General features: G+C 46.0%; 1 protein-coding gene across 2 annotated transcripts in view; it reads left to right on the forward strand.

The window, feature by feature from the left end:
* CADM4 (cell adhesion molecule 4) overlaps window positions 1-23,424 on the forward strand; it is a 105,873-nt gene extending 82,449 nt beyond the window's left edge. For both annotated transcript variants that reach the window (XM_088139917.1, XM_088139918.1), the window contains exons 2-9: window positions 9,584-9,730; window positions 9,996-10,148; window positions 11,883-12,017; window positions 13,472-13,633; window positions 16,602-16,692; window positions 20,415-20,587; window positions 21,126-21,254; window positions 23,288-23,424. In XM_088139917.1, the coding sequence (XP_087996043.1) occupies window positions 9,584-9,730; window positions 9,996-10,148; window positions 11,883-12,017; window positions 13,472-13,633; window positions 16,602-16,692; window positions 20,415-20,587; window positions 21,126-21,254; window positions 23,288-23,397 (1,100 nt within the window). In that variant the 3' untranslated portion in view covers window positions 23,398-23,424. The remainder of the gene's footprint in view (window positions 1-9,583; window positions 9,731-9,995; window positions 10,149-11,882; window positions 12,018-13,471; window positions 13,634-16,601; window positions 16,693-20,414; window positions 20,588-21,125; window positions 21,255-23,287) is intronic.
* The last annotated feature ends 2,286 nt before the right edge of the window (window positions 23,425-25,710 follow it).

Genomic DNA, 25,710 nt, shown 5'->3' on the forward strand with positions numbered 1-25,710 from the left:
TATGCCTTAGCTCACCTGCTCCCCAGCATCAGGTCAGCGGATATATAGAGGGGAGAGAAGCCTCCATACCTTGAAGGCCCTGGGGTGAATCTTGCAGACAACCTTCTGTCCATCTGAGGTTGCAAATGGGAGGTGGTGTGTGTGATTACAGGCTGAACAGTGAAGACCTGGAGCTGTGCAGGAGTGGGTACCGAGGTTGCGTCTTTCCTCCTCCCCTGTTTTTTCCTGTTTAGCATAACATCTCTGAACAGAAGATGTTGTTCCTACTTGATAATGTCCCAAGAGAGAAAGGAAACAAATATTAAATGGCAGATACCCTTGCCTCCAAGGAACTATTTACCCATCAGCCTATTCCCCTGCACAAATCCCACCAGAATTCATTGTCTTGCATGACGTTTTAACCGTTGCTTTGCTAAATTACCAGGGATGTTTTAATATCTGTTGATAACTGCTGGAATGCCTTTGGGATCATAGCAGTGTACAAAACAAATGAATAATTTATTTATTTATTTATTTTGAAAGTGTGTGTATTAAAGCACTTATATGGCCCCCCAACTCAGACCGTGTGACTGTCCATTTCTGTGGGACGGTGCAGGACCACCTCCTGGTGATCTTTTCTGTCTTCAGATACAGTATATCTGTTGGTCTCTAATCTATCCAATGCTGTTGCTTCACCTTGAGGGTGGGAGCCTCTGTTTTCAGAAATCAAAATACTACGTGATGATAAAGAAAGGTGGAAGAGTCAGCATTTGAAACTTCTTTTAAAAAGTGGCCCTTGTAGTAAATTGTAGTGACCTTAAATTAGAAAATGGAGAAGCCAGTACCATCTGTGATGCAGAAGAATTCAGGAAACCTAAGCAGGAGTTAGCTGGGGATAAGGCCTTGTATCGGAAAAAGCCTATAAAAATCCATGTTGCTGTGAATTTATGTATTTAATTCGTCCCATTTGGTATCCTCCCAATGAATGTAACATTTATGGACTTCTTAGTATTATCAAAATGAAATTATAGTCTAGGCCAGTGTTTCTCAACCTTAGCAACGTAAGATGTGTGGACTTCAACTCCCAAAATTCCCCAGCCAGCATCTTTAAGAGATCTTAAAGTTGCTAAGGTTGAGAAACACTGGTCTAGGCTAAGCTTAAACTTCAGTAACTTGGTCAAGGCTCTGTTCTACTTCATGCATTGCCCATCCTTCATTCTTCCCCCATAAAAGTGGAGGAGAGATCTCCAAAATGGCATTGATGCAACAAACCACTTCAAGTCTTCATGGGGTCTACATCGTGTACCATTAAATCACCTACCCATCCTTATGAATCTGCCTATCGTTTGCTGTTGCTATCTAACGTTATGCCCATCACTTAGAACAGTGTTTTTCAAAATGGCAACTTTAAGATGTGTGGACTTCAACTCCTAGAATTCCCCAGCTGCATGCTGGCTGGGGAATTCTGGGACTTGGGCCACACATCTTAAAGTAGCTGAGGTTGAGAAACACTGGTCTAGAGAACATGTTTTCTGGATCTCACTGGAGTTGATTGGAACCTGCAGGAATTGGACCAAGGAAGGTGAGGCTTCCACACCTTCTGCAGCTGAGAACAGAATTCAGGAGCCGAGACCCAACATCTTCCTCTGCTATGTGAAGAACGTGACCCTTTTCAACTCTGGAAGGGAGGAATGCATTTAGCCTGCCGTGGAGGGGCTGAGCTGAATACAGGGCATGAAGAGGGGTGGGTGGCAGGGGGGGCAAAAGATATTTTCAAAGCTCAGCTCCTTCTTATTGGCGGCGGGCATTGAGTTATGGCTGTCTGCCAAGGACATTGCTCTGTCCCCTGTCTGTTTCGGCACACTCACTCCCAATGGCAGCCTTGTTTCCATCAATCAGCTCTGGTTATTGTTGTAAAGCAAGCCTTGGATTGGGAGAAATGCAAGGAGATGGAGCAGTTCTCTCTCTGTAAAAGGCCTAAGAGCATGCATGCTTGTTCCTTGGCTTGTAAGAAAGCAGTCGTGTATACCTTGGGAATGCTTGCAGGTTGCTATGGAAGGAAGGAAGACAAGGGCCCTTTTTTATTTCTTCCAACTCAGCGGAGTAATATTCAGGGGTTGGAAAGAATTCCAGAAGCCATGCTCTGTACGCTTCCCCTAGTTTGTTTTGGGAAATAGCAGGCATCTTTGCTCAGAATATTTTTATTTACTCTTTTCATTCTACTTGGTTTCCTTACCGTTAACAGTGCCTAGTCTGACTTTCCACCCGGTCCTTCAGTTCTTCTTACTGGGAGCAAATATCTTTGTTCTTCCCATGGAGACACCAAAATAGCTACCATTTTGACTTCTGTAGTCCAATATTAGCCGATGGTTGCTGGTTTTGTTAGCCACAGCATCATTGCAAGTAGCGTAATTATAGAATAGAGAAGATGTGGACGGTGATCGTCATTCTGCTTGATGGACAAGTCTGAGAGGCCATTTTTGTTAAGATGTAATCGTGGCTCAAGTGTAGATATGGCAAATTGGCAGCGTTCATTTGCCTAAAACTGTGATCTCCAAACTGAGAAGAGTGTTGGATTTCAACACTCATAATTCCTGGCTACAGTATTTGGCCACAAACTATAGAAGTCTCACGCATCTGGAGGGTTTCAGCTGGGAAAGACGGCTTTCAAGTATTACGCCCTGCTCTTCCACCAAAGTATCTAGAATGACTTGCTGTTTAATAAAAATCAGACAGTTCCTTTCTCAGACTTACATTCTAAAAATTCACAACACAAAAGGGAAAAAAAAAGATGGGGAGAACAAAGGAAAAAACTGTTTTTGTGAAAAATAAAAAGTTTCAGCCTGCCAAAATCTTGTTAGACTTATTCAGGATGAATAAGCAAACTTTAAAAAAAAAAAAAAAAAGCGTTCAGATTTATCGGGTTGTTTTTTTCTTCTTCAGCTTCTGGCAAATAAAAGCAGACATTTGTACTAAATTTTCTGTGAAAGCAGCTGTGTTGCTCTGTACCTTGCTCACTCTAAGATACGGGTGAAAAAGAAATAACAAAGGTGTCTATTTGTGGTGCCTGAATGCAAAGTCGCGTGGCACTGATGGTCTTCCCGGCCTCCTGCTTCAAAATGAACAGAAGACCTTCACCTAATTTTGCAACTGTCCTGCGGTCGGAGATACTAATACAGTAGAACCTCAGTTTACGAACTTAATTCGTTCCGTGACTCTGGTCGCGACCCAAATTGGTCGCAACCCGAAGCAAATTTTCCCATAAGGTTCAATGTAATTACCGTTAATCCGTTCTGGCGTGGAGGACAGGGAGGCGGCTATTGCTTGGAGGGAGAGTCCCCCTCCCTACGACCATGTGTCAGGGGCGGAAAATGGCCGCGGACCACGTGTCAGGGGCGGAAAAATGGCTGTGGACCATGTGTCGGGGCGGAAAATGGCCGCGGACCACGTGTCATGGGCGGGAAAATGGCTGCAGACCACGTGTCAGGGGCGAAAAATGGCCACGGACCACGTGTCAGGGGCGGAAAAATGGCCGCGGACCACATGTCATGGGCGGGAAAATGGCCGCGGACCGTGTCACAGGAGGGAAAATGGCCGCGGATCCTGTTCGTGACCTGAGGCGGAGTTCGCGAACCGAAGCAAAATTTTGCGGCCAGAGCTGGTCGTCACCCGAAAAGTTCGTGAACAGAAGCGTTCATAACCCGAGGTTCCACTGTATTCTCTAAAAGGGAGATTTGGCATCCATTGTGAAAATCTCTTTTTTCAAGAGTTCTAATCTTCATGTGTGGAAACAAAAATAAATGAACCCAGTAGCATTTGATGGAAAGAGAGCTATGAAATTCTTCTCAACATCTACCCTTTTCTCCTAGCAAATCCACTCCTGCTGTCTTTAATATCTGGCTCTGCTCTCTGATTTATTCTCCCATTATGGTATTAAGTGGACAAAAGCTCATTGTATTTCCCACATGCCTAGGTTTGGTTATCTTGCAGCTTGACATTTGGCTGGCCAAGGATTGTGACCCTTGGGGAAAGGAAGAATATCCCTTGTTACAAGGATTTTTCTGCTTAGTTGCTTAAAGGCCGTTCTTCCTCTCTTCAGGAGATCCGGCAAGTAGCCGCGTTCAAGTCAGCCGTAGGGGAGCGTGCTCCGCTGGCGTAGCTCAGGCAGAACTGTCGTGAACGAATCGTTGCCCCCGCCGTTGCAGAATGGAGCGTGTGTTGATCCAGACCGCTTAAAATCAATCCGAGAAATTTGACAGATTTATTAGTCCAGGTAATGGAGCTTTATTTGCTGGATGCATTCTTCTTGCAGTGAGTTTCATGCAGCAAGCATTTGCCGCTCCAGATGTTTCGGGGGGGGAGTGGACTTTCGGCAAAGAAACATAATCTCCTCTGCTCAGGTGTTGGCTTATTCCAAAGGTAGAGATAATGTAGACATACTGCTTGGAGACAGCTGGCCCCTTTGCCCTGCCAGCCCCATCCTCTTCAGTCACGCCAAGTCCTCCTTCTGCGGACACAACAAATTATTTCTCAAAGAGGCACAATCTTTTGGACGTTTCTCCTCTGCACTTCCCTTAGAAATGGATGAACGCTCCTTACCAGAGCTGGCCCTGAGCTCTTAGGGATAGGAGTGGTACACAGGAATAAGGATCAGTCTGTCTCTTGACTCTTCTGTGCCTGCGATGGGGGCAGAGTGACTTGAAAAAGAAGGGAAACTATGCAGAGGAGCCCTCAGGTCAGTAAACCTATTAACACGGGCTCCCATTCAGAGAAGTCAGCTGATTCGGACTGGGCAAACTGACTCTGCACATCATTGTCTGAAACTGGTGCCCAGTATTGTGACAGTGAAGAGAGAGTCAGGTCTTGGTGGTCCTGGTCTTTGGCCTGTATTTGTTGCCACGCTTCAAGGGCTCTGAAAGATCCTACTGTGGCAGTAGGGTTAATTCCTCCATCTCTGGCACAGCGCCCTGATGGATGGGCTGGCATTTTCAAGTCTTGATCTTTAGCAAAAGGCATATGGCTGGAATGTGTCCCCAGGAATCCCAAGCAGGCTGTGACGTTCTGGTTGTTGAAAGAAGGAGGCAATGGAGACAACGCATGGGAGAGGAAGAGGATGCTTTACACAGGGGTAGAACCTCTGCATTCTTATTTCCAGCCTTCCCCCATTCCTTCTACCCCAGCAGTCATCCTCTCTTTTTGTTTCCTTTCTTTATTAAAAGATGATGGTGGCTTTTTCTCAGGTGAGATAGTCAACAGAGCTAAGAGGTTTTCTTTCTACCCATCCTTAATCTTTCACTACTCTCTTTCAGTTCCCTCTTTATGCATGTGGATTTGTGACCACATACAGTGATATGCTGTTTCTAAGAAGATCAAGGAGGATAATCAGGGGACTAGAAACTGTGAAGCAACAGGTCCATAAAAGGAAGCTCCAGGGAAGATGGTCAATAACTATTTTCCATAGCCACAGAAACTAGGACCAGAAATAACAGGTGCAAGTTGCAGCTATCTAGATTTCCTTCAAATATAAGGAAAAACTTCCTGACAGTGAGATCTGTTCAAAGTGGAGTATTCTAGCTATGGAACTTGTGGTTCTCCATCCCTGGATAGCCACTCTCACAGATGGTTAAATTGGCTTTCCTGCACGTTGCAAAGGATTGGTGTAGATAATCCTTGGGGTCCCTTCCAACTCTAAAATTCTATGAAAAATTAAAGGAATTGGATATGCTTAGACTTGAGAAGAGAAGACCAGGGGGGATATGGTAATGAAACCCAAAAGGATATCAGATTGAAGAAGGCTAAGACCTGTTCCATATCATTCTAAAGTGCAAGATAAAACATAATGTTAAATTCCTAGCAGTTCAGTACTGGTTCTAATTATTCCAAGAGTTGGTAGGCTTCTCTGTATTGATGGATTTAAGCCCAGTGTGTCCCATATAAACAGTTCAGCCATGCCTTGCCGTGTGTGAATAGTGGAACTTGGGTTTGATAACAGTGAGGACTTTTTCTCCAATGGATGCCTCAGATTTCCCTCTGACCACAGCTCGTAAAGGCTGTACTGTTCCTAGCTGTTTTGGAATTCACTTCTGCTCATGGTGGAGCCAGGAAAAATAAATGTCAAAAGTGATCTTGAATTTTATGGATCTGAGCCCAGAGCAAGTGCATGTGAATTAATTCATTTTGGAGCATCCAGACACTTTGCCCTCTGGAGAACGTGGCAGATATAGCTGTGTCGGATCCGGTCCTCATTAGCACCTCTGGTGCTTTTGCTTTGGAGATCTAAGCATCCTGTTGGACATGCAGGATGAAGCATGTAGGGAAAAAACAGAGTGCGGTGCAAACTCTCTGGGTATCATTTGTATTTTTCTGGCAAGGAGTGCATTGTCCATGTGGTGCCCATCTGCAGTATGGACAGGTGGGAGATCAGTATGGGTACCGTGTGGCATCCTGGAATTGCTGGAGAAAAGGACAAAGATTTACACGCTCACAATATCGGCCTTGGTTGAGGAGAGAAACAGCTTGTATGCCTTTTATGGAGACATTTTCTGTGTATCTTGGTGTATGCCTATGTGATCTTTTGTCTCTGCACCTGTGAGATTCTTGTGATGCATTTGTTCACGTCTCTACTTGTCCCTCCATTGCTTTGAGACCTCCCTAAACACACACACACACACACACAGATATTCACAAAGTGGAGGTTGTAAGGCCAGAGTCAGAATTTGGTGCCCTTCAGATGTCTTGGACCAGCATTGACTGTTGTCTTCTGGTGCACCAGACGGTGATGGGTCTGGATGCTTTAGATCTTTCATTCTGTAGTTGAATGGCATGGGTGATACGGGGGAGGAAAAATCAACACTGTGTAATCATTTTTAGGTGAAGAACTTTGCCACTCAAATGCATAATTTATGTAGACTGAAAAAAGTAGTCCTTCTGAATGACAAGGGGGGATTATCTTGATGCAGAATTTTTTGTGTGTTTTTGAGATGCTGGATAAACACTTTTGGCTGGGACCGCCTTCATACTGGTCAAAGGTGGCTGAGATTGGGAGATCACATCCCTTGTGCTTGGCTTTGAGTGGGCTTGATCACCCTCTCCCTTCAATTTGACTGCGGTTTATCGACACCTGCCATTTATTGTCGAAGGCAGCCACCTCTAACGGTGCTAACATTCTCCCTGAACTCCTCCAACACGCCAGTGGCCATGGACTGAAACGAATGGTGTGAAGGACACGAGGCTGTTCTTCTCCTAGAATGCTGAGCAGGCTAGAACTCCCTGACAACATCTTCTGTCTGGAGTGGTCTTCTTCAGCCTGGTGCCTTCTAGTGGTATTGGGGCTATACATCCCAAAATTCCTAGCTACCCTGAAGTGGGAAGTGCAATGATAGCTTGGACTTATCACACTGGTGGTTTTTCAACTTTCTGGGTTGACCCATTAGTGTAATGGTATGTGAGAAAGACTTTGAGAAATGGCGTGAAGAGATGCTACCTAGGGAACAGTCAGATAAGAGAGGGAATAGCCCGCAGCTGCATAATGGAAAGAGAAAGAGGCTCAGAAGGGACCCTCCCTAACTTCTCAGGTTGTAAAGGGGATGGCAGGAGATTTGTACTTTCAGACCTGCAAGATTCTGTTAATGTAGCCTTACAAGAAAGTAGAATAAGCTCATCTGGTCGTGTTTCCTGTCTGGTCTCCTTGAGAAGGCTGACATTAATCTTGCAAGTCTGAAAATACAAATACAAAATACAAATACAAAATACAAATCTCCCTCCATAAAAGGGATCTTTTACAGCCTGAGAAGTTAGGGAGGGTCCCTTCTGAGCCTCTTTCTCCACTCATTATGCAGCTGCGGGCTGTGCCCTCTCTTATCTGACTGTTCCCTAGGCAGCATCTCTTCGCCCCCTTTTTCAAGGTCTTTCTCACGTGCCATTACAATTAGGCAGAGCATGGTACCTGTCTGGAGATGAGAGATGGTGGAGAGACGTGTCAGGGGAGCAGTAGCAGTGCCTGCCTCCATTCCTCTTGTGCGCTATCCATTCCTCTTGCTGGGAAGACAGAGCTATGGGTATCCAATGTCCTGTTCTGTGCTCCCCCCATTAAAAACCTGATCTTCTAAGCTATCTTCTTTGCCATCCTTCAGGTTCTGAATGTGGAAAGGAAGAGGCCACCCCCTTTTCTACGTCCCCCTGTAGCAAAATACCTTTGCTCAGCCTCTCAATCTTTGCTGGACCTTTGCATCTCCATCTTTTGAGTAGGTTATAATTACCCCCTCCCCTTTTTAAAACGCGTAGAGAAGAAAGCGATGCAGTTCAGGCATCAGATAAGTCGCAAAGCTTAAAGCTCGGTTTATGTCAAGCTTGTATTGTGCAGGGTTGTATATAGTGGCATAGCATGCCGCTCTTGGCGTTTCTGTAGCACGGATAATACCAATGAACCTTGGAATCGTGTTAAGCCTATTAGCATTCAGGTTTTTACTATTTAGCATTTATTTAACATGGCTGAGGCAGGCTGTGGGAAGAACATAATTCTAAGACTGACCTGGGGCCTTTTGTCTCCATTCCGTTTATAAAGGTGTTTAATATTTTGTGTGTTGTCTAGAGGACCTACAGGCAGGAAAGGTGATTGTTAAGAGTTATAAACAAATACCTATATGGCACCAATCGGTGCTGGGTTCATTGAAGCACTGGGCATTTCATAAGATGTGTGCAGAAATGCATAGACGAGTCCTTGCAGTCTAATATTTTTCATGCGTTGCCTTTCCCCCGTAATCCACACGCCCTGGATGACTGTGTTCCTGTAAGGAATTCTCCACCAACACCTGTAATGCCTTCTCTGTTCATATTTTACTTTATTGGTTTTTGTTTTACTGAGATGTCCTCTTGTTTACGCCTCTGTGGAATAATGGCTTACTTCTGATGATGTGAAGGACTATTAGTCAAGCTTCAAAGGAGTAGAAAGAGATCTCACAGCCTTCCCTCCAGCTTTTAGATGCTTGGCAAGACTATCCACCCGCTGGCCGCTGACCCATGTCATTCAGACTACAATCTGCATAAACCAGTTAGGTAGATGAGTAGTTCTAGATGACTCACATAAACAAGCCAAAATTATAATAAGCACACATGCACCCATGGGTAGGCTAGGCCAACCATGCCTGAGCAAAAATATGGATTACTGGATGACCATGAGCTGATAGCAAAGAGATAGAAAGAACTCCAACTCTCTCCTGCCATCTAGTGGTCAGGGAGGTTTTTGCAGCACAGATAAGGTAGCTGAGGGTGTGGGGGCATGCTTTTCTGTCTCATTTTCTTACCCCTTCTGATCCCCTCTGAGGTTTGCTTGGAGAATGCTCTTGAAATTATGTGGAGGGCCATGCCCAACATTAGGGATGCAGCTTGCTCACCCTTATTTTGATTTAGGTCCCACTGGTACAGAATTTCCAAAGCTACCTTGATGTCCAGCCAGCTATTACCTTTGTAAGAAACTGTGTTTGGTAGGGATAGGATCCATCCAGTTAGCATACTTCCTTGATTAGCCAGAGCAGAGAAAATGACCTGATGGCCTTTCTCCTGGAAATAGGGCTGGTAACCCCTTCTCTCTTCTTCTGTACCCTAGCCAGAGCTCAGGAGGTCCAAGCGGAGAATGTGACAGTGGCAGAAGGTGGGCAGGCTGAGATCAATTGCAAACTGCACCAATATGATGGTTCCATTGTGGTGATCCAGAATCCATCTCGCCAGACACTCTTCTTCAACGGTACACGAGGTAACTGCATTCTAGCTATCAAGGCGTCAGATTATGGGCTGGGGATGAAATAACTACTTGAGCCAAAGAGCCACAGAGATATCAGCACATGGAAGTTGGGTCATCTACCTCCTTGTTGTCCCTAAATGTTGACCTACAACATTGTCCAGGACTAGAGACCAGGAGTTTTTAGAACCATGACTGTGGGTAATTGTCCCTGGGAGAAGGTGATAATTGTTGGTTTCATTGGCCCACAACTGAGGCATTTTCCTTCTGCTCCTTACAGCCTTGAAGGATGAGCGTTTCCAGTTGGTGGAGTTCACCCAAAAGCAGGTCCGCATTGTGCTCTCCAATGCCCGTCTTGAAGATGAAGGTGGCTACTTTTGCCAGCTATACACAGAAGACACCCACCATCAGATTGCCATCCTGACTGTGCTGGGTATGTGCACCCACCCTGCTTTGGATTTGGGAAAGGGCAGAAGGCAGCCTTGATTTTTCCAGGCACTTTCTGAAAGAAAACCTTAAGCACAACCCAGAGAGAACCATTTAGAATGAAATAGAGGGACCATCACTTCTGCATGTTGCTAGGGGTGTCTGAATGTATATACTGTATGCATACTGTTAATCCCAAAAATGTGACAAGGGTCAGAGTCTTGCAAATCTCTTGGCTTCCATTAGCCACCAGGCTGGAAGAGAGAAGTGAATGATAATGGCAAAGTCATCCTCTGAGTGGATCCTCACATAACTAAATGCTATCACCTATGCATAAGATCAGGGAGGTATTTGCAAACATTGGGAGACCCTCATGTTTGGATTTCGGAATATCTTTAGAGAAGTAGAAGGGGATTCAGTTGAGTGAGAGCTGAGCATGTGGACGTGGAGCTGTGGACATGGCTAGCAGCCTAGAACCCAGAATAGATACACCCCATACTACAGTTTTGCTGTAGGATCCATTTGTAAGAATTAAATTTGTTCCTGCTTTCCAGTCTCTTGACAAATGTAAGATTCTCTAAAAGGGAGTCCTTCCCCATTCACATGTATGGCAGGGAGGAGAATGAAAAGTCACCAGGAAGGTGGTTGGCAGGATAAGATCATGTTTAGTATGACCCAGAGGGAGAAGATAGAGTGATATGAGCAGAAGAAGAGGGTGCTGTGCCCTGCCATTTAGCACTTTAAACTGAATACCCCCACATCACCTTGACTGGGATGGGGCTGGTCCAGATTGAAAGAGGTAGGTCTGTGACTATCCATCTCTTGAGATTACTCAGTTGAATCAACTGCTGCTTGATGATGTATGTGGGGATGTTTGTCTCCTCAAATGAGACGAGGAGGTCTGTTGTGTGTGTGTTGTTCTGATTTCACATACTGCCACTTGGCAAGAGTTTTTGCCTGTTTCCTAAAACTCTATTCATCCCTCTAACTCAGACTGCAGTAGACTCAAAGGAAAATCAGGTACGCCTTGGAAGGTGCTGGTAGAAAGGACATCGTAGCCTACTATGGTCTAGAAGGCTTCCAATGACTGTCCAGAATTTCAGACCAGTCTGCTTTATCCCCCTCAGGAGAGTTTGGAGATTGAACCTAAGATCTTTAGTGTGCCGAACATGTGCTTTGACGCTGAGCTGTAGCCTTTCTGAAAGTCACACTTTCGGGAATCTACCTAACCAGACGTATGACTGTTAGAAGACATGATCATTTCTCAAGGTCAGACTTTGGCAGTATTTGAGCAGATAATCTTCAGCGAGAGAAGACTTAGATTCTTCCTTAGCAGAACATAAATGGAAGCATTTATGCAGATTAAACGTATACTTGGTTTTCAAAATTCTGATTTTGCAAGTAAGAGTGTTGGATGGAACAATAGAGGTCAAGGGACTTAGCAAACCATTGAGCCCTTTTTCCTTCAGAGGGTCATCCCCACCTCTAGTTTCTCTCATTTTTTTTCTGCTTAGCTTTGTGGTAGAAGGCTAGGTCCTTGTTTTCCTTCTGAAAATGACCTTCTCAGAATGGATTTGAATTGGGAAGCTTGTGTGAAGGAATCTCCCCTCCTCAGCTGAAGCATTAATTAAGAAAGTTGCCCCATTGGAGACGGTTCAGGTATTCGTATGTAGGATTCAGCCATGGGATGTGATACGAAGGAGATTGTGACTGATAATTTGCCTGCTTTTTCTTCTTCCAGTGCCCCCTGACAGTCCCTTAGTCGAGGTGAAAGAACAGGCGGTGGAAGGAGGGGAAGTTGAACTCACCTGCAGCGTTCCCAGGTCACGCCCTGCTGCCACCCTGCGCTGGTACCGGGACCGAAAAGAGATAAAAGGTGTCATTCCAAATGGCGAATTGGGCCGCTATATAAATCTAACAAACCACCCAACAAATAACTGAATAAATGTCCTATGAAGTGGGATCCAAGTGCTTCTTTTTCTGGGCCAAAGTCAACTTGGAACTCCAAGTCAAGGCATTTTCTTTCTTTCTTTCTTTCTTTCTTTCTTTCTTTCTTTCTTTCTTTCTTTCTTTCTTTCTTTCTTTCTTTCTTTCTTTCTTCCTTCCTTCCTTCCTTCCTTCCTTCCTTCCTTCCTTCCTTCCTTCCTTCCTTCCTTCCTACCATCCATCCATCCATCCATCATCTATCATATCCATCCATCCATCCATCCATCCATCCATCCATCCATCCATCCATCCATCATCTATCATCTATCATCTATCATCTATCATCTATCATCTATCATCTATCATCTATCATCTATCTATCCATCTATCATCTATCTATCTGTCTGTCTGTCTGTCTATCTGTCTATCAAATATATATGGCCACCCATCTCACAAAAAGTGACTCTGGGCGGCGTACAACACTTAATTAAAAAACCATAAATATATTAAAAACATTCACTATTAAAAAATATAAAAAGCACAAGAAACAAAAGAGGATAAATGTTCATCACAGCAAGGGAGCCATCTCAAGATCTCACCGGTCCCCTGGGATCCTCAAGCCTGATGACACAGCCAGGTCTTAAGGGACTTGCTGAATGTTAAAAGGGGGATGGAGTCAACCTCACTTCTGGGGGGAGAAGATTCCGTATCCTAACCTTCTTCCGCATGGTGTCCTCCAGATGCCTTGGGTGATGCGTGAGGATACTTTCCGCCTTTCGGTTTGGGATGGACTCAACAACTGTTTCTCCGACAGAGACCCTGCACCTGGGGCTCTGAGAGTGTGCAAGGACCTGCTTCTTAGTTATGGATTTGGGTTGATATTGCTCGGCCACTTTAACTTTTGTCATGTTTAATAGTTGTCTTTATTTTATTTTAACTCTGTTCGCCACCCAGAGTCACTTTTTGAGATGGGCAGCCATATAAATTGGGTAGGTAGATAAATAAATAAGTAATGCCATCTCCAAGTGGATGGCCGAGGCTGCACTCACATATCTCTTTAACCTCACCATATATAAATGCTGAATTATTGGCTGCCTCCTCCGCCTTCCCTGAAAAAGAATTAAAATAAAGGATTCTATTTTCCCCTGAAGTAGGTTTCTTCAAAGGGGGTGTTGAGCTTCACCCAGTACTTCTGGAGGAACTGGGACACAGGCTAGTGTGGGGGACAAACAGGCCTCCTTTGCTATGCTTGACTTCTTTCAATGGCCTGTAGTTGTATGCAGTTTGGAATGATAAAGAGAAGAGTATCTAGCAGGCAGATGGATCTTTTCCATTTAAAGGGAAGTTGTAAGCGTTTGCTAGGGTTATCTGACGGGGCTGGTGTGCTGTCTGTGTGTGTTTCAGGAATAAGCAGCAAGCAAGAAAGTGGGAAAGTGTTCAGCATTACCAGCATGGTGCGCTTTCGGGTGGATCGCAAGGACCACAGCAGCATTGTGACATGTGAAGCCATCCACCCAGCGCTGCGTGGGCAGCGGAAGCAGACGCAGTACGTGCTAGATGTACAGTGTAAGTGACTGCTGGAACTCCCTGGGGAGGGGGCAGGAGAGGCAGAAAGGTTTTGCAAGCCAGGGTCAGCGAGATCAAGAAATGGAGCCATGTTGCATTTTGCATCCCGGTTGCCCTTTTTTCTTCTTTCTTGAATGAAGGAGGCAAAGATTATGATACTGGGGAGCCCTGGATCCAATATCACTTCCTAGGGGTGGGTAGCCATGGCTTGCTCCCCAACAGGCAAAGCAAACAGAATTGATTCTAGAAAAAGGTGGTTTTTTTCAGGATGGAGAAGAGATTGATTTATTGCCCTTCCCTGTATTCTCCATAGTTTAGCTACCTTCAAAAAGCTAGTTGATTCCTGGGGACTAAAATAAATACACCAGAGATGGCCAGCCTGGAGGCCCAGCCCCACAATGTCAAAAGCCTTCTGCCAGCCATCAGTTCAAATCTTGCAGAAAAGGAGATATCAGAAAGCAGGAAAGGCCAGGGTGGGATGGCAGGTCTTAGAAGGGACAGCTAATGTCTGTTTCCACCAAGATTTCATTCTGACCGCCACCTGTCCTTTACTTCAGCCCCACCAACTAATTGGCACGGGGATTCAAGAAGATGATCCCAAAGGAAAACAGCTTTTGATAGAGCCACTGATCTGTGTGGTTTGGTTCCATAAGATTCCAGATTTTTGTACCACTTCATCCTGCAAGTCTTGCGTGTGCACCATCTTTTCTTACATACTGATATTAATTCTGGGTTTATTATTTTAAAATATTTTATTTAGCAGTTCCGCTTTGGGAGCTGTGTCTGAAAAACAGCTTCTTTGTTATGCATTTCTCTTGAAATACATTTTTTTATCCTGCCTTTCTGCCTACTAGCAGGTTTCCAAGGTTGTTGACAATAAATAAAGCTCAGTGTGTAGTTTTTTTAAGGCACTGATGATGGATGAAGGGGACAGTGATGTAAAATGTTCACTCCTCGGGCTGTAGAAGTTACTGGTTTAGAAATCCAGTAAGTAAAGAAAGCAAGAACTCTGCATACATTACAAAAGTTAGCACTTTGGAAAGGAAGGTAGAGTATATAAATAGTCCTCATTTAGCAACCACAATTGAGACTGGCAACTCGGTCATTAAGCAAAGCAGTCACTAAGTGAAACTGTGACAGTGCTTATGATCTTCAGCTTTCCTTTGCTTTACAGGCCTGCAAAGGTTGTAAATGTGAGGATTGGTTGCAAAGTTACTTTTCCATCACTGTCGTAACTGAACAGTTGCTAAACAAGACAGTTGCTAAACAAGGACTACCTGTATTCCTTTCCGTGTTATACTAGCTCAGCAAAATACAGGAAAGAGTAAGAGTTGATATCACCCTAACGCACCTTGAACCCTCTGAAAGCTGAGTTGAGGAAAAATTATTTATATATAATATAGGTATACACCTATATAATCTGTAGTAGTATGCGCCAGCATCCTAAACTTGAGAACAAACAGTAAGAGCAGTTCTACTAGATCAGATTAAAAACTCATCTACTCCAATATCCTGTTTTCCACATCGATCAACCAGATGCCTCTGAGAAGCCCACAAGCAGCATTTGAACAAGTATTCTACAACAATCTGATTAGCAAACTTGTTAAGGCTAGGCTGGGTGGTGTGACAATGAAGTAGATAGCTGGCTTGAAAATCTTAGGTCAAAGAGTGTGAATAGAGTTCTTCATCACATGGGAGGGAGGGTGCCCCGAGGTTCAGTCCTGGACACTTTGCTCTCCAGCATTGTAATGACTTTGATGAGGAGGCAGAGGGAATGCTGATCAGAGTTGCAGATGACCCATGGCTGGGTGGGTTAGCTAATATCTTAGGAGACAGAAATAAAAATTGAAACAAACTCGATCAGTTGGGAAAGGGCAGAAAATAATTCCAATGTTGGACCTAGTCAAATGCAAAGTTAATATTTTAGGAAACAGATTGTACAGCTGTTGAATGAGGAATTTCTGGCTTGGCTCTAGATCTTTTGTGGAGAAGACCTTGGAATGGTAGCTTATTAGAGACGGGCATCTGAGACAGCCATGTGAAAAAAGGCAATCTGGAACTAGTTCAGACAAGGGTGAGAAGATGGTCAGAGGAGTAGAAACTAAATCCTCTGAAGAGAGATTAAAGGAACAAGGACAGCACTCTTCAACTACCTGAAAGGGTGTCACACAGAAGAATGCCAGGATTCCTTCCAGAGATCAGAAGGAGTCTGGTTGCACCTTTTCTGACTCACACACTTGATTCAAAAGCTAACAAAAGCTGCAGCTCACTAAAGTGTCTGCCTTTGAATCAAATGTGTGAGTGGGAAAAAGTGCTGCCAGACTCTGATTTTTTGCTACCATAGACTTACACGACTCTCCTACAATGTCTACAATGAGATTCTTTTAGCGAGCTATCTGAAGCACTTTGGGCCAACCTGAACCTTTTTGATGTAAGTCAGCCTCTGCCTCTGTGTTTTAAGGTGGCAGTCCTTGTTAAGGAAAAGCTACCGAGGTGAATAAATAAGTCTAAACTTGCTGTGGTGCCAGATGAGACCCCATTTCAAGATCATGCTTACAGCGTTCCTCCATCTGAAGGAACAATCGCTTCTATAGCTTGCATCCCCTTGTTCTTGAAGAGTTTGGGAATTTTTATGTGCAGAGAGCTCTGGAATCAGAGAGTCATTGAGAGTCAGGCAGCACACAAGTTTAATCTATTATTGTTGGTTGCACCGTCGGCCAGGTGTTTAGACTGGATTTGGCATTTTTATCCACGTATCGAGTCTTTCCCAAGGACCTGGAATAGGCAGATGTTGCTGTTTGATGGTGTTAAAGGTATCATTGCAGGATGGAACCTGCTCCAAGTAAAGCTGCCTTTTGCAATTGACTGATGGTGATTTTGTCAATGCCGATGGTCTTCAAGTGGTGCTCCAGATGTTTTGGGATTATCCTTATTATTATTGCTGTTCATTTTTCCTCTCTTTTTCCAGACTCACCCACAGCAAGAATCCACCCCCCCCAGGGAGTCATGAGGGAAGGAGACACCCTAGTTTTGACTTGTGCTGTTAATGGCAACCCACTGTAAGTCTTTCTGCTGGGTGGGAAAAGGCAAATTTTGGACTCATTTATGGTTGGAGCAGGAAGATCCTTGTGTAGAAAACCAGGCGGCTTTGAGATCCTGTTTTGTGAAGAGGAAGCACACAGCTGTGGCAGCAGTTACCCTGCTCTTCAAAAAGACTGATCCATTTATTAAAACTCAAATCTGGTGCTGAGAAAAGCTGAAATTGGTGACCCCTAACAAATGAGAGCGGTCAAGTGTGATATTGGAATATTTTGGGCTTCGTCAACCAAGGGTATTGATTATTAGACCAAATCTGCCTCTATCTGCATTTTATCTAAAACACTACATCAAAGACCCAACGTCCCACAAAAGACCCTTTTGCCTTTGTGTCTCCTGATGGGGTTGTCCCCAGAGCAGTTCTTGGGGCACTTCTCTGTCCTTGGAGTAGTTCCTGGAGGGCATCTGATCAGCCAGCCTGGGATCCTCCAGATCACTTGGCCTGCAGATTCCAGATTGCCAGCCAGCATGGCCAGTGGCCACGGGTGTGGAATTCTAGAGGGACCAGACTGGAAATGCTGAAATGGAATATTTTGCTTCCCTTCCAAGCACTCTGGGCATTGTAGTCTAGTGAGGTTGATATGAATACAGTCTTTAACAATGATGACTTGGAATGCTGGGACTTGTAGCCCCAAGCCATCTGGGCAGTGTCAGGCTAGGGACAGCTGACCCCCTCCAATGTTAACCGGCTTCCTTGGTCACTTTTTCCTCCTTCCTCAAGTGAAAAACTGTTGTTCTGCAGTCCTTCTGGGGAGGGGAAAGGTTGGCTGTTGGCCTGTTTCGGGCATACAGTGGGGCAAAAAAGTATTTAGTCAGCCACCAATTGTGCAAGTTCTCCCACTTAAAAAGATGAGAGAGGCCTGTAATTTTCATCATAGGAATACCTCAACTATGAGAGACAAAATGGGGAAAAAAATCCAGAAAATCACATTGTCTGATTTTTAAAGAATTTATTTGCAAATCATGGTGGAAAATAAGTATTTGGTCACCTACAAACAAGCAAGATGTCTGGCTCTCACAGACCTGTAACTACTTTTTTAAGAGGCTCCTCTGTCCTCCACTCATTACCTGTAGTAATGGCACCTGTTTGACCTTGTTATCAGTATAAAAGACACCTGTCCACAACCTCAAACAGTCACACTCCAAACTCCACTATGGCCAAGACCAAAGAGCTGTCGAAGGACACCAGAAACAAAATTGTAGACCTGCACCAGGCTGGGAAGACTGAATCTGCAATAGGCAAGCAGCTTGGTGTGAAGAAATCAACTGTGGGAGCAATAATTAGAAAATGGAAGACATACAAGACCACTGATAATCTCCCTCCATCTGGGGCTCCACGCAAGATCTCACCGCGTGGGGTCAACATGATCACAAGAACGGTGAGCAAAAATCCCAGAACCACACGGGGGGACCTAGTGAATGACCTGCAGAGAGCTGGGACCAAAGTAACAAAGGCTACCATCAGTAACACACTACGCCGCCAGGGACTCAAATCCTGCAGTGCCAGATGTGTCCCCCTGCTTAAGCCAGTACATGTCTGGGCCCATCTGAAGTTTGCTAGAGAGCATTTGGATGATCCAGAAGAGGATTGGGAGAATGTCATATGGTCAGATGAAACCAAAGTAGAATGTTTTGGTCTAAACTCAACTTGTCGTGTTTGGAGGAGAGAGAATGCTGAGTTGCATCCAAAGAACACCATACCTACTGTGAAGCATGGGGGTGGAAACATCATGCTTTGGGGCTGTTTTTCTGCAAAGGGACCAGGACGACTGATCCATGTAAAGGAAAGAATGAATGGGGCCATGTATCGTGAGATTTTGAGTGAACACCTCCTTCCATCAGCAAGGGCATTGAAGATGAAACGTGGCTGGGTCTTTCAGCATGACAATGATCCCAAACACACCGCCCGGGCAACGAAGGAGTGGCTTCATAAGAAGCATTTCAAGGTCCTGGAGTGGCCTAGCCAGTCTCCAGATCTCAACCCCATGGAAAACCTTTGGAGGGAGTTGAAAGTCCGTGTTGCCCAGCGACAGCCCCAAAACATTACTGCTCTAGAGGAGATCTGCATGGAGGAATGGGCCAAAATACCAGCAACAGTGTGTGAAAACCTTGTGAAGACTTACAGAAAAAGTTTGACCTCTGTCATTGCCAACAAAGGATATATAACAGAGTATTGAGATGAACTTTTGATATTGACCAAATACTTATTTTCCACCATGATTTGCAAATAAATTCTTTAAAAATCAGACAATGTGATTTTCTGGATTTTTTCCCCCATTTTGTCTCTCATAGTTGAGGTATACCTATGATGAAAATTACAGGCCTCTCTCATCTTTTTAAGTGGGAGAACTTGCACAATTGGTGGCTGACTAAATACTTTTTTGCCCCACTGTATATTGCCTGTCTTGATTCTGTTCCAGATCCACTGAGGCTGGGCAATGCATTCATAATCAGGACCTCCTGCTCATCTTCCTGCCCCATCTGTAACCCAGTGTATAGGGTGCCTTAAAATAGAGCTGGGCAGATTTTACGTTTGCAGGTTCTGGCTTTTTTTTTTTTTTTTTTGAACTAAGATCCCAAGGTCCACCGACTGATTCCATTTCCAAAATAACGGTTTTGGGTGTGGGGGCAGAACCAAATGCAAAATGAACGCTGGAGTGGAGAAGGTCCAACCATGGACTGAGTCCAGAGTCTATGGGGTGGGTGGCCATAACAGATGATGAGGAGGAGGAGGAGGAGGAGGAGGGGAGGAACTCCAAGACTCATTCAGTCCTGCCACCCCACTGTGCAAATCTAAATCTTAATTGCCACAATTTGACCGGTTGAATGGGTGATGGGGAGCCCTATTTTTTGCCATTGTAAACCAGCGGAGAGCCTTTTTGATCTGGTGCAAATTATCCCACAGTCTTTAAGAAGATGTTGATCTAAATTTTGCCCTTTCTGTCTTGGAACATCAGCTGTTTCAGAGATGGTGTGTGCCTGGGTGTGTGCGTCCGTGTGTGAAAAATGAGACATGGGAGACAGTTTTCACAGCAAATGGCAGTTTAGAAGAGGGATAGCTGTTGGTGGCATGTACACATTTGAGTCACTTTTCTCCTCTGACGATCAGGTTTGGCATGTTTTGATATAACCTTGGTGAAGGAGACACAGTTTGACAAAAATAACATGCAAAGGAATTGCAGGAGACAAACCCACCCTTGCCCCTTACACACGGCGTATCAACAATTCCGGTCCACCTCTAGCCTCTGCATTTTGCTGCTCGTGCAAACAGGCACAAGCGGGGACAGGGTTCCTGTCCTGGGCAGAGTTTTCATAGCCGGCGACAATTTAATAAAACCAGCTGCTCTTGCCTAAATGTCTGCCTATCCCAACTCATCAGGGGCCGGTGGCCAGATCCTCCATTTTGTCCCCCAGTTTGGTATACAGGCTGTCCTTGCCTCTTCCCTGACCAGCCTGACTGATGGATACAATTCCTGAGCAGAGTTATGACTCGAGCTCCGCTTGATCCTGCTCCCTCTTCCATCCATCACCGGGTCTGGCAGCGAATAACCTTGAAGGGAAGAGAACTGCTTTCCCAAAGTGGGGGGGCGGAAAGGATGATACGCGAGGGGCCAGAAGCGGGCACCGGAGAAGGGGGCCGGGAATCAGGAATGGGCTAACGGGTTCTTCTGGTGCCTGTTTCAAGACCCAGAGACATCAAATGGAGCCGAGCGAACGACACGTTGCCAGAACGGGCCTTGATAGAGGGCGAAGTGCTGACCATCCCCAGCCTCAGCATGCTGGATAACGGCACCTACTCATGCCAGGTGGCCAATAAACACGGTCGCTCTTCGGACCAGTACGTGCTCGTGGTTTATGGTAAGTGAGCGAAATCTCTGCTGCCCTCCTCTGTTTCTGCCTCAACCCGTGTTCCGGATCTTCTGACAGTTGCTCCGTTCGGACTTGGTGCTCCCAGACCCCCCAGCAGGAATGCAGTCTTGTTTCCGAGCACGGGCATCATTTTGGGTGGTGACCGAGTGGAGAAGACGTGTCTTTCTACACTAACCCCCCTCCTACCCCCTGGAAAGTGCCTTTTGTGTAAACCTAGCATGGGGGGGGCAGGTTGGGCTGAATCCTTTGGGCCAGATGGCGTTGCTGCTTTTTTGCTAGTATCAGTCAGCTGTTTGTGAGAACCAGACTGCAAAGCTCACCCTTCCAGGTCAAGGTGAGGAGTTTTCTGCTGAGGCCTGAGGTGGAAATTGCTGCTGACTCAGGGACTCGGCTTCCTGCTGCCAGGAGGGCAGCCAGAGATGAGAAAAGTGGAGGAGACTCCCTTGTTTTGCAAAGCAGGGCAATTCTTGCAAGAGACATTTCCGCCTTTGGTTAATGCCTTCGCCCTTTTTCCTCTTCTCCGCAGATCCTGGGGCTATTGTGGAGGCCCAGACATCAGTGCCCTATGCCATTGTGGGGGGCATTCTGGCTCTCCTTGTCTTTCTCGTCATCTGTGTACTCATAGTCATGGTGTGGTGCTCCATCCGGCAGAAAGGTCAGTGAAGGGATGGGGGGAACCCAGGAGGGCTACTGAGTGACCTTCGTCTCTCACCGCTAGTCAGTGAATGGGAAGCTAGTTTTCCTTTTCTGCTTACTTATGAGTGGGCATTTCATGGGTGTATTTGGGGGCTGGGGGAAGAGCGTTGGGTTGAGGTGCTAAGGCCAGACAGGATGCTTCAGAGCAGCTTCACCCATGATCTTCCCCCTTGGGAATGTGGGAAGGAGGACACAGCATCTCTCTGCAAACCACCCAGTGTCAGATTCAAATTCCAAAGCGTAGAGCAAACACAGCCAAGAGAAGCTTCGTAGTGCCCGTTCACCTGCCCTCTCTTGGCTTCTTCTGCACCACTGCAACCACTTGCTCTTTCTTCTCACTGTGGGCACTGAATGGAGAGACTAACTAGGAACCATTGAGTCCAAGAAGCTGGCAGTGGGCTGTGCGCAGTGGTCCCACTGTGGCACAAATTTATTTATTTAGTGAACTTATATGGTCACCTGTCTCTCACCGTGATCCTAGGCATCTCACAACAATCAACACAAACAAGATAAAAACAGAACAAACCCTTCCCACCAGGCGCCAGACCAACCATACTGTTGGTATGCTTCTAGCCCAGTGCTTGGGGGAAAAGCCAGCTCTTCACCATCTTCCAGAAGGCTAGAAGGGTAGGGGGCCCTCGTACCTCAGGTGGCAGACTATTCCAGAGGTCTGGGGTGGCCACAGAGAAGGTGTGCCTCCAAGGTCCCATCAGATGACAGCATTTAAGAGCAGGGACCTGGAACATGCCCACCCTATCTGACCTAGTGGGACAGTCTCCAGGGAGGAACAGACTCACAAATAACTTGGCCCTGTACATGCCTTATATAATGTGCCAGAGCTAACAGCATGTAGGTGTGTGAGTTGGAGTGAGATATGATTGCACTTGACATAATCTATGAGTGTCATGGTTTGCTGGTTCTCCTTTGGTTTGCAAGAGGAATTATTGTCTGCCTTCCTAGACTGGAGCTGCTGTTTTTTTGCATTCAATCCAATTGGGATGGGTTTGTGATTCAGCCCTGATGGCCTCTGATCTCACTTGTATTCTTAGACAAGTCTTCCAGGCAAAGCAGAACCTCTCATTCCCACCCTGGAGCAACAGCTGTATGACTTCTGTTGCAGCGACATGGCTATTATTTCCCTTGTGGCTGGAGTGATGGGGGTGATGGTCACAACATCTGAAATGCATTGGGTTGACAAAGGCTGCCCAAACCATAAACCCAGATGCCAGCCTGGCTCTTCTTCATAATCTTTATTCTGTTGCCCAGAGAATAACAACAAGACACAAGGTCCCTATGGGCACAGCTGCTCCAATACCCTGGAGCCACATGATGCAGTCCCTAATATGGGTTTAATATACTGTGTTAGTGAAAGGCCAGTCCAGTTTCATTTCTTGGGATTTTCTTTTTGTTGAGGGGAAGTATCTAAAGTTGTGTGTGTTTCCTCAACTGCTGCTTCTTGCTCTTGCAACCATACTGAGATCACTCCTCAGGTAAACTGAAGGGTGAGCCATGTCTGCTTTTAGCCAATCAGGAGTGGTCTTCTGGGTTGGTTGGTTGGTTTAATCCATTTGTGTAGCCACCCATCTCAACTAGTGACTCTTGTTGGAATGAATAAAGGTGAGGTCCCTTGGCATAAAGTCTTGTCATACAAGTGGGACATCCAAAGCTGGTCCATCCAGCTTCCTTGATGTCAGCATGGAGAGTAATCATCATCTTTCATCCTTCAGCTGCCATACCTTCCAGTTCAGTGAGAGCCACTGAGAACCAAGGCAGATTTTTTTTTTCTTCTCCTGCTTAAGATGTTAAAGTACAACAGAAGGTGAGGGAACTTCTGTTCAATCGACCATAATTGCTCCAGAATCACCTCCAGAAGGGGGAACAGCGCCAAATTAAGGATCAACTGGACAATCCCTGCAAGAGTAGAGCCAGTTTGGGGGACCCACTTAGTCCTTATTTCTTTCTCTCCCCCCCCCCCCTTTTCTGCCATCACAGGTTCCTACCTGACGCATGAGGCCAGTGGGCTGGATGAGCACGGAGAAGCCCGCGAGGCCTTTCTCAATGGTGGAGATGGCCATAAACGCAAGGAGGAGTTTTTCATCTAAGCTGGGGGTGGGGGGGAAGGGGTGTTGGGGGTGCTGTTTTGGGAGAAGCGGCTAAGGAAGGGGTGCTCTGGAAAGGGGAGAGGGTTGGAGGAAAGCTGCTGTTGTTGCTGGGGTGGGGGGAGGGCCGGATTCAAAAAGGAAAACAAAAAGATGCTTTAAAGAATCAAAATCCATTGTGTACAAAACCCACCACATGCGGCTGCCACCTTTTCGGTTTTATTTTTGAAACCGAGGATTTTTTAGCCCCACCCCTTAGCCGGGAAGCTCCACCCCCCTGCCATCGGATGCCTCCTTCCACCCCCCCCAACCCCTGCTGGAGTTATGCCCTGTTAAATTTGGTGGAGGCAGTTATGCATGCTTAGCTGTGCCCCCGGAAAAGTGGGGGGCACAGCTGCTGCATTTCCATTCCCTTTGGGGTGGAGGCAGCGCTCTTGGGGGAGGGGGCTGTGGCTCTTTGTAAATAAAGTCCAAGTGGGGAGGTGGGAAGATGGAAGACCCATGGAATGCTGAAGGTGGGGTGAGGGACATTTTAAAACCAGGTCCAATCCTAGTAGCCCCCATAGCTTGTTAAGTCTGATTTTCCCAGATATTAGCACTGAGTTTCACAATATCTGGGGAGGAAGACAGGGCTAATGGGTTTAGTTTTGGGGCACCCTGATCTTCTGAATGGATGGAGGACCCTTTACCTTGAGTTCTGGGAAGGCGACCATGGGGACCTTGTGTCTGTATTCCTCACCCTCCGTAATTCCGCCATTAAGGAGTGCCGGTGTGATAGCAGTCTGCAACTATGGAGTCTTGGGGATGTCTTGAAGTCTCTTCAGGGTGTGGGATCCTTCTCGGCTGCATGCTTTCCCCGGTGAGGCCGGGCTGCTCAAGGAATCTTGGGCTGTAAGAAGCAGGTTGACTCTTTTATTTCTTCAAAGCCATGATGGTTTGGGGAGGGCGAGGGAGGGGGGAAGAGGAAGGGGGTGTCTGTCTGTCTGTCTGTGTCATCCTTGTTACGTGATGTTCTTGGCCGGGGGCAGGAGATGGGACCACAAAGCCCATTGGAGCATCCAGTTCCCACACCATGTTCACCTTGTCATCCGTCCTGGACAGCACAGCATTGCCACCAAAAGGCCATCTTCTGCAGAAGGTGGAAGACATGGCTGTCTTTTATTTATTTATTTTTTTGAGTCTGGCCAACTTAAGTATATCGGTGAATGCAGATTCAAGTTGGCTGGCCTCCAGCACCTCCTCCCTCCCTCCCTTTTGCGCAGGTGGTGGTGACGTTCTACCATCCTGCTCTGACCCCAGAGATGAAAATGGGAACGTCAGCGTAGACGACCCTTCCCAGCCCTCCTCTTCTCTTCCCATTCCATCTCCTTCAGAAGAAGCTGATCTTGGCCATTCTGCAAAAAACAAAACAAAACCCAGAACGTAGGAACCCCTCAGCCCCAGGTTTGGACCCTGTTTCAATGAACTTCACCTTCTCAGATGCAGCTGTGGTAGAGGATGGGTTAAGGAGCCACTGTTAAGAAGGGCTGCTTTGCCCCGGGGACAATTGCGTCGGACTGCTGCGGATAAAATGCCTGGAATAGATGGACTTGGGACATCCCCCTGGAATTCATTCCCTGTATCACCATTCCCAAGGCAGCTGCTGTTCCCCTGCCCTCTTGTGCTTCGGCCCACAAGGGGCAGTTCAAACACATTCTCTCAGCCTCTTGCAACCTCTTACGCCTGGTGATCCCTGATGGTTCCTTCCAGTTTTGCAGACTTTTCTCATTTGTGCCAGTAAATGCCCACCCCTCCCCTCTTCCCTGCCGTTCTCCTGCAAATCTCCCACCCCTTTCCCTCTGTCTCTTGTCTGGGGAGAAAACATGCAAACGAAACAGAAGAAGAAACTGATGTGTGATTCTGTGTCCGTCTCTGGCTCGCAGTTTTTATTTTATATTGTTTGTGTCTTGGAAGAAGGGGAGATTAAAAAAAAAAAGGAAAAATATAATAATTAATATATAACTGGGGGTCGGGATGTGTATAGAGGGGCTTATTCCTCTGCAGCCCAAGACTGTTTCCCCCCCGTGCCCGAAAGTTAATATATATGTAAATATCTATGTCTGCCTTTTAACCACCTTTGATACTTCAATAAATCCCCCTGATTAATTCTTTTAACACCAGTGGTTGTGGGATCCTTGTTCATGAGCGTCTGCCAAGCCTGCAGAAAACACGACAGCTTCGGAACAGAGGGTGGGGATGTGGGGGGACATTTCCCCTTCCTCATATAGGATAAAATACACCCACTAGGCCAGTTTCTCAAGCTCAGAAACTTTGAGA

The sequence above is a fragment of the Python bivittatus genome, unplaced genomic scaffold (assembly GCF_059951505.1).
Source record: "Python bivittatus isolate LINGU-HERP-01145 unplaced genomic scaffold, Pbiv_v1 ctg000310_np1212, whole genome shotgun sequence".
Taxonomy (NCBI): Eukaryota; Metazoa; Chordata; class Lepidosauria; order Squamata; family Pythonidae; genus Python; species Python bivittatus.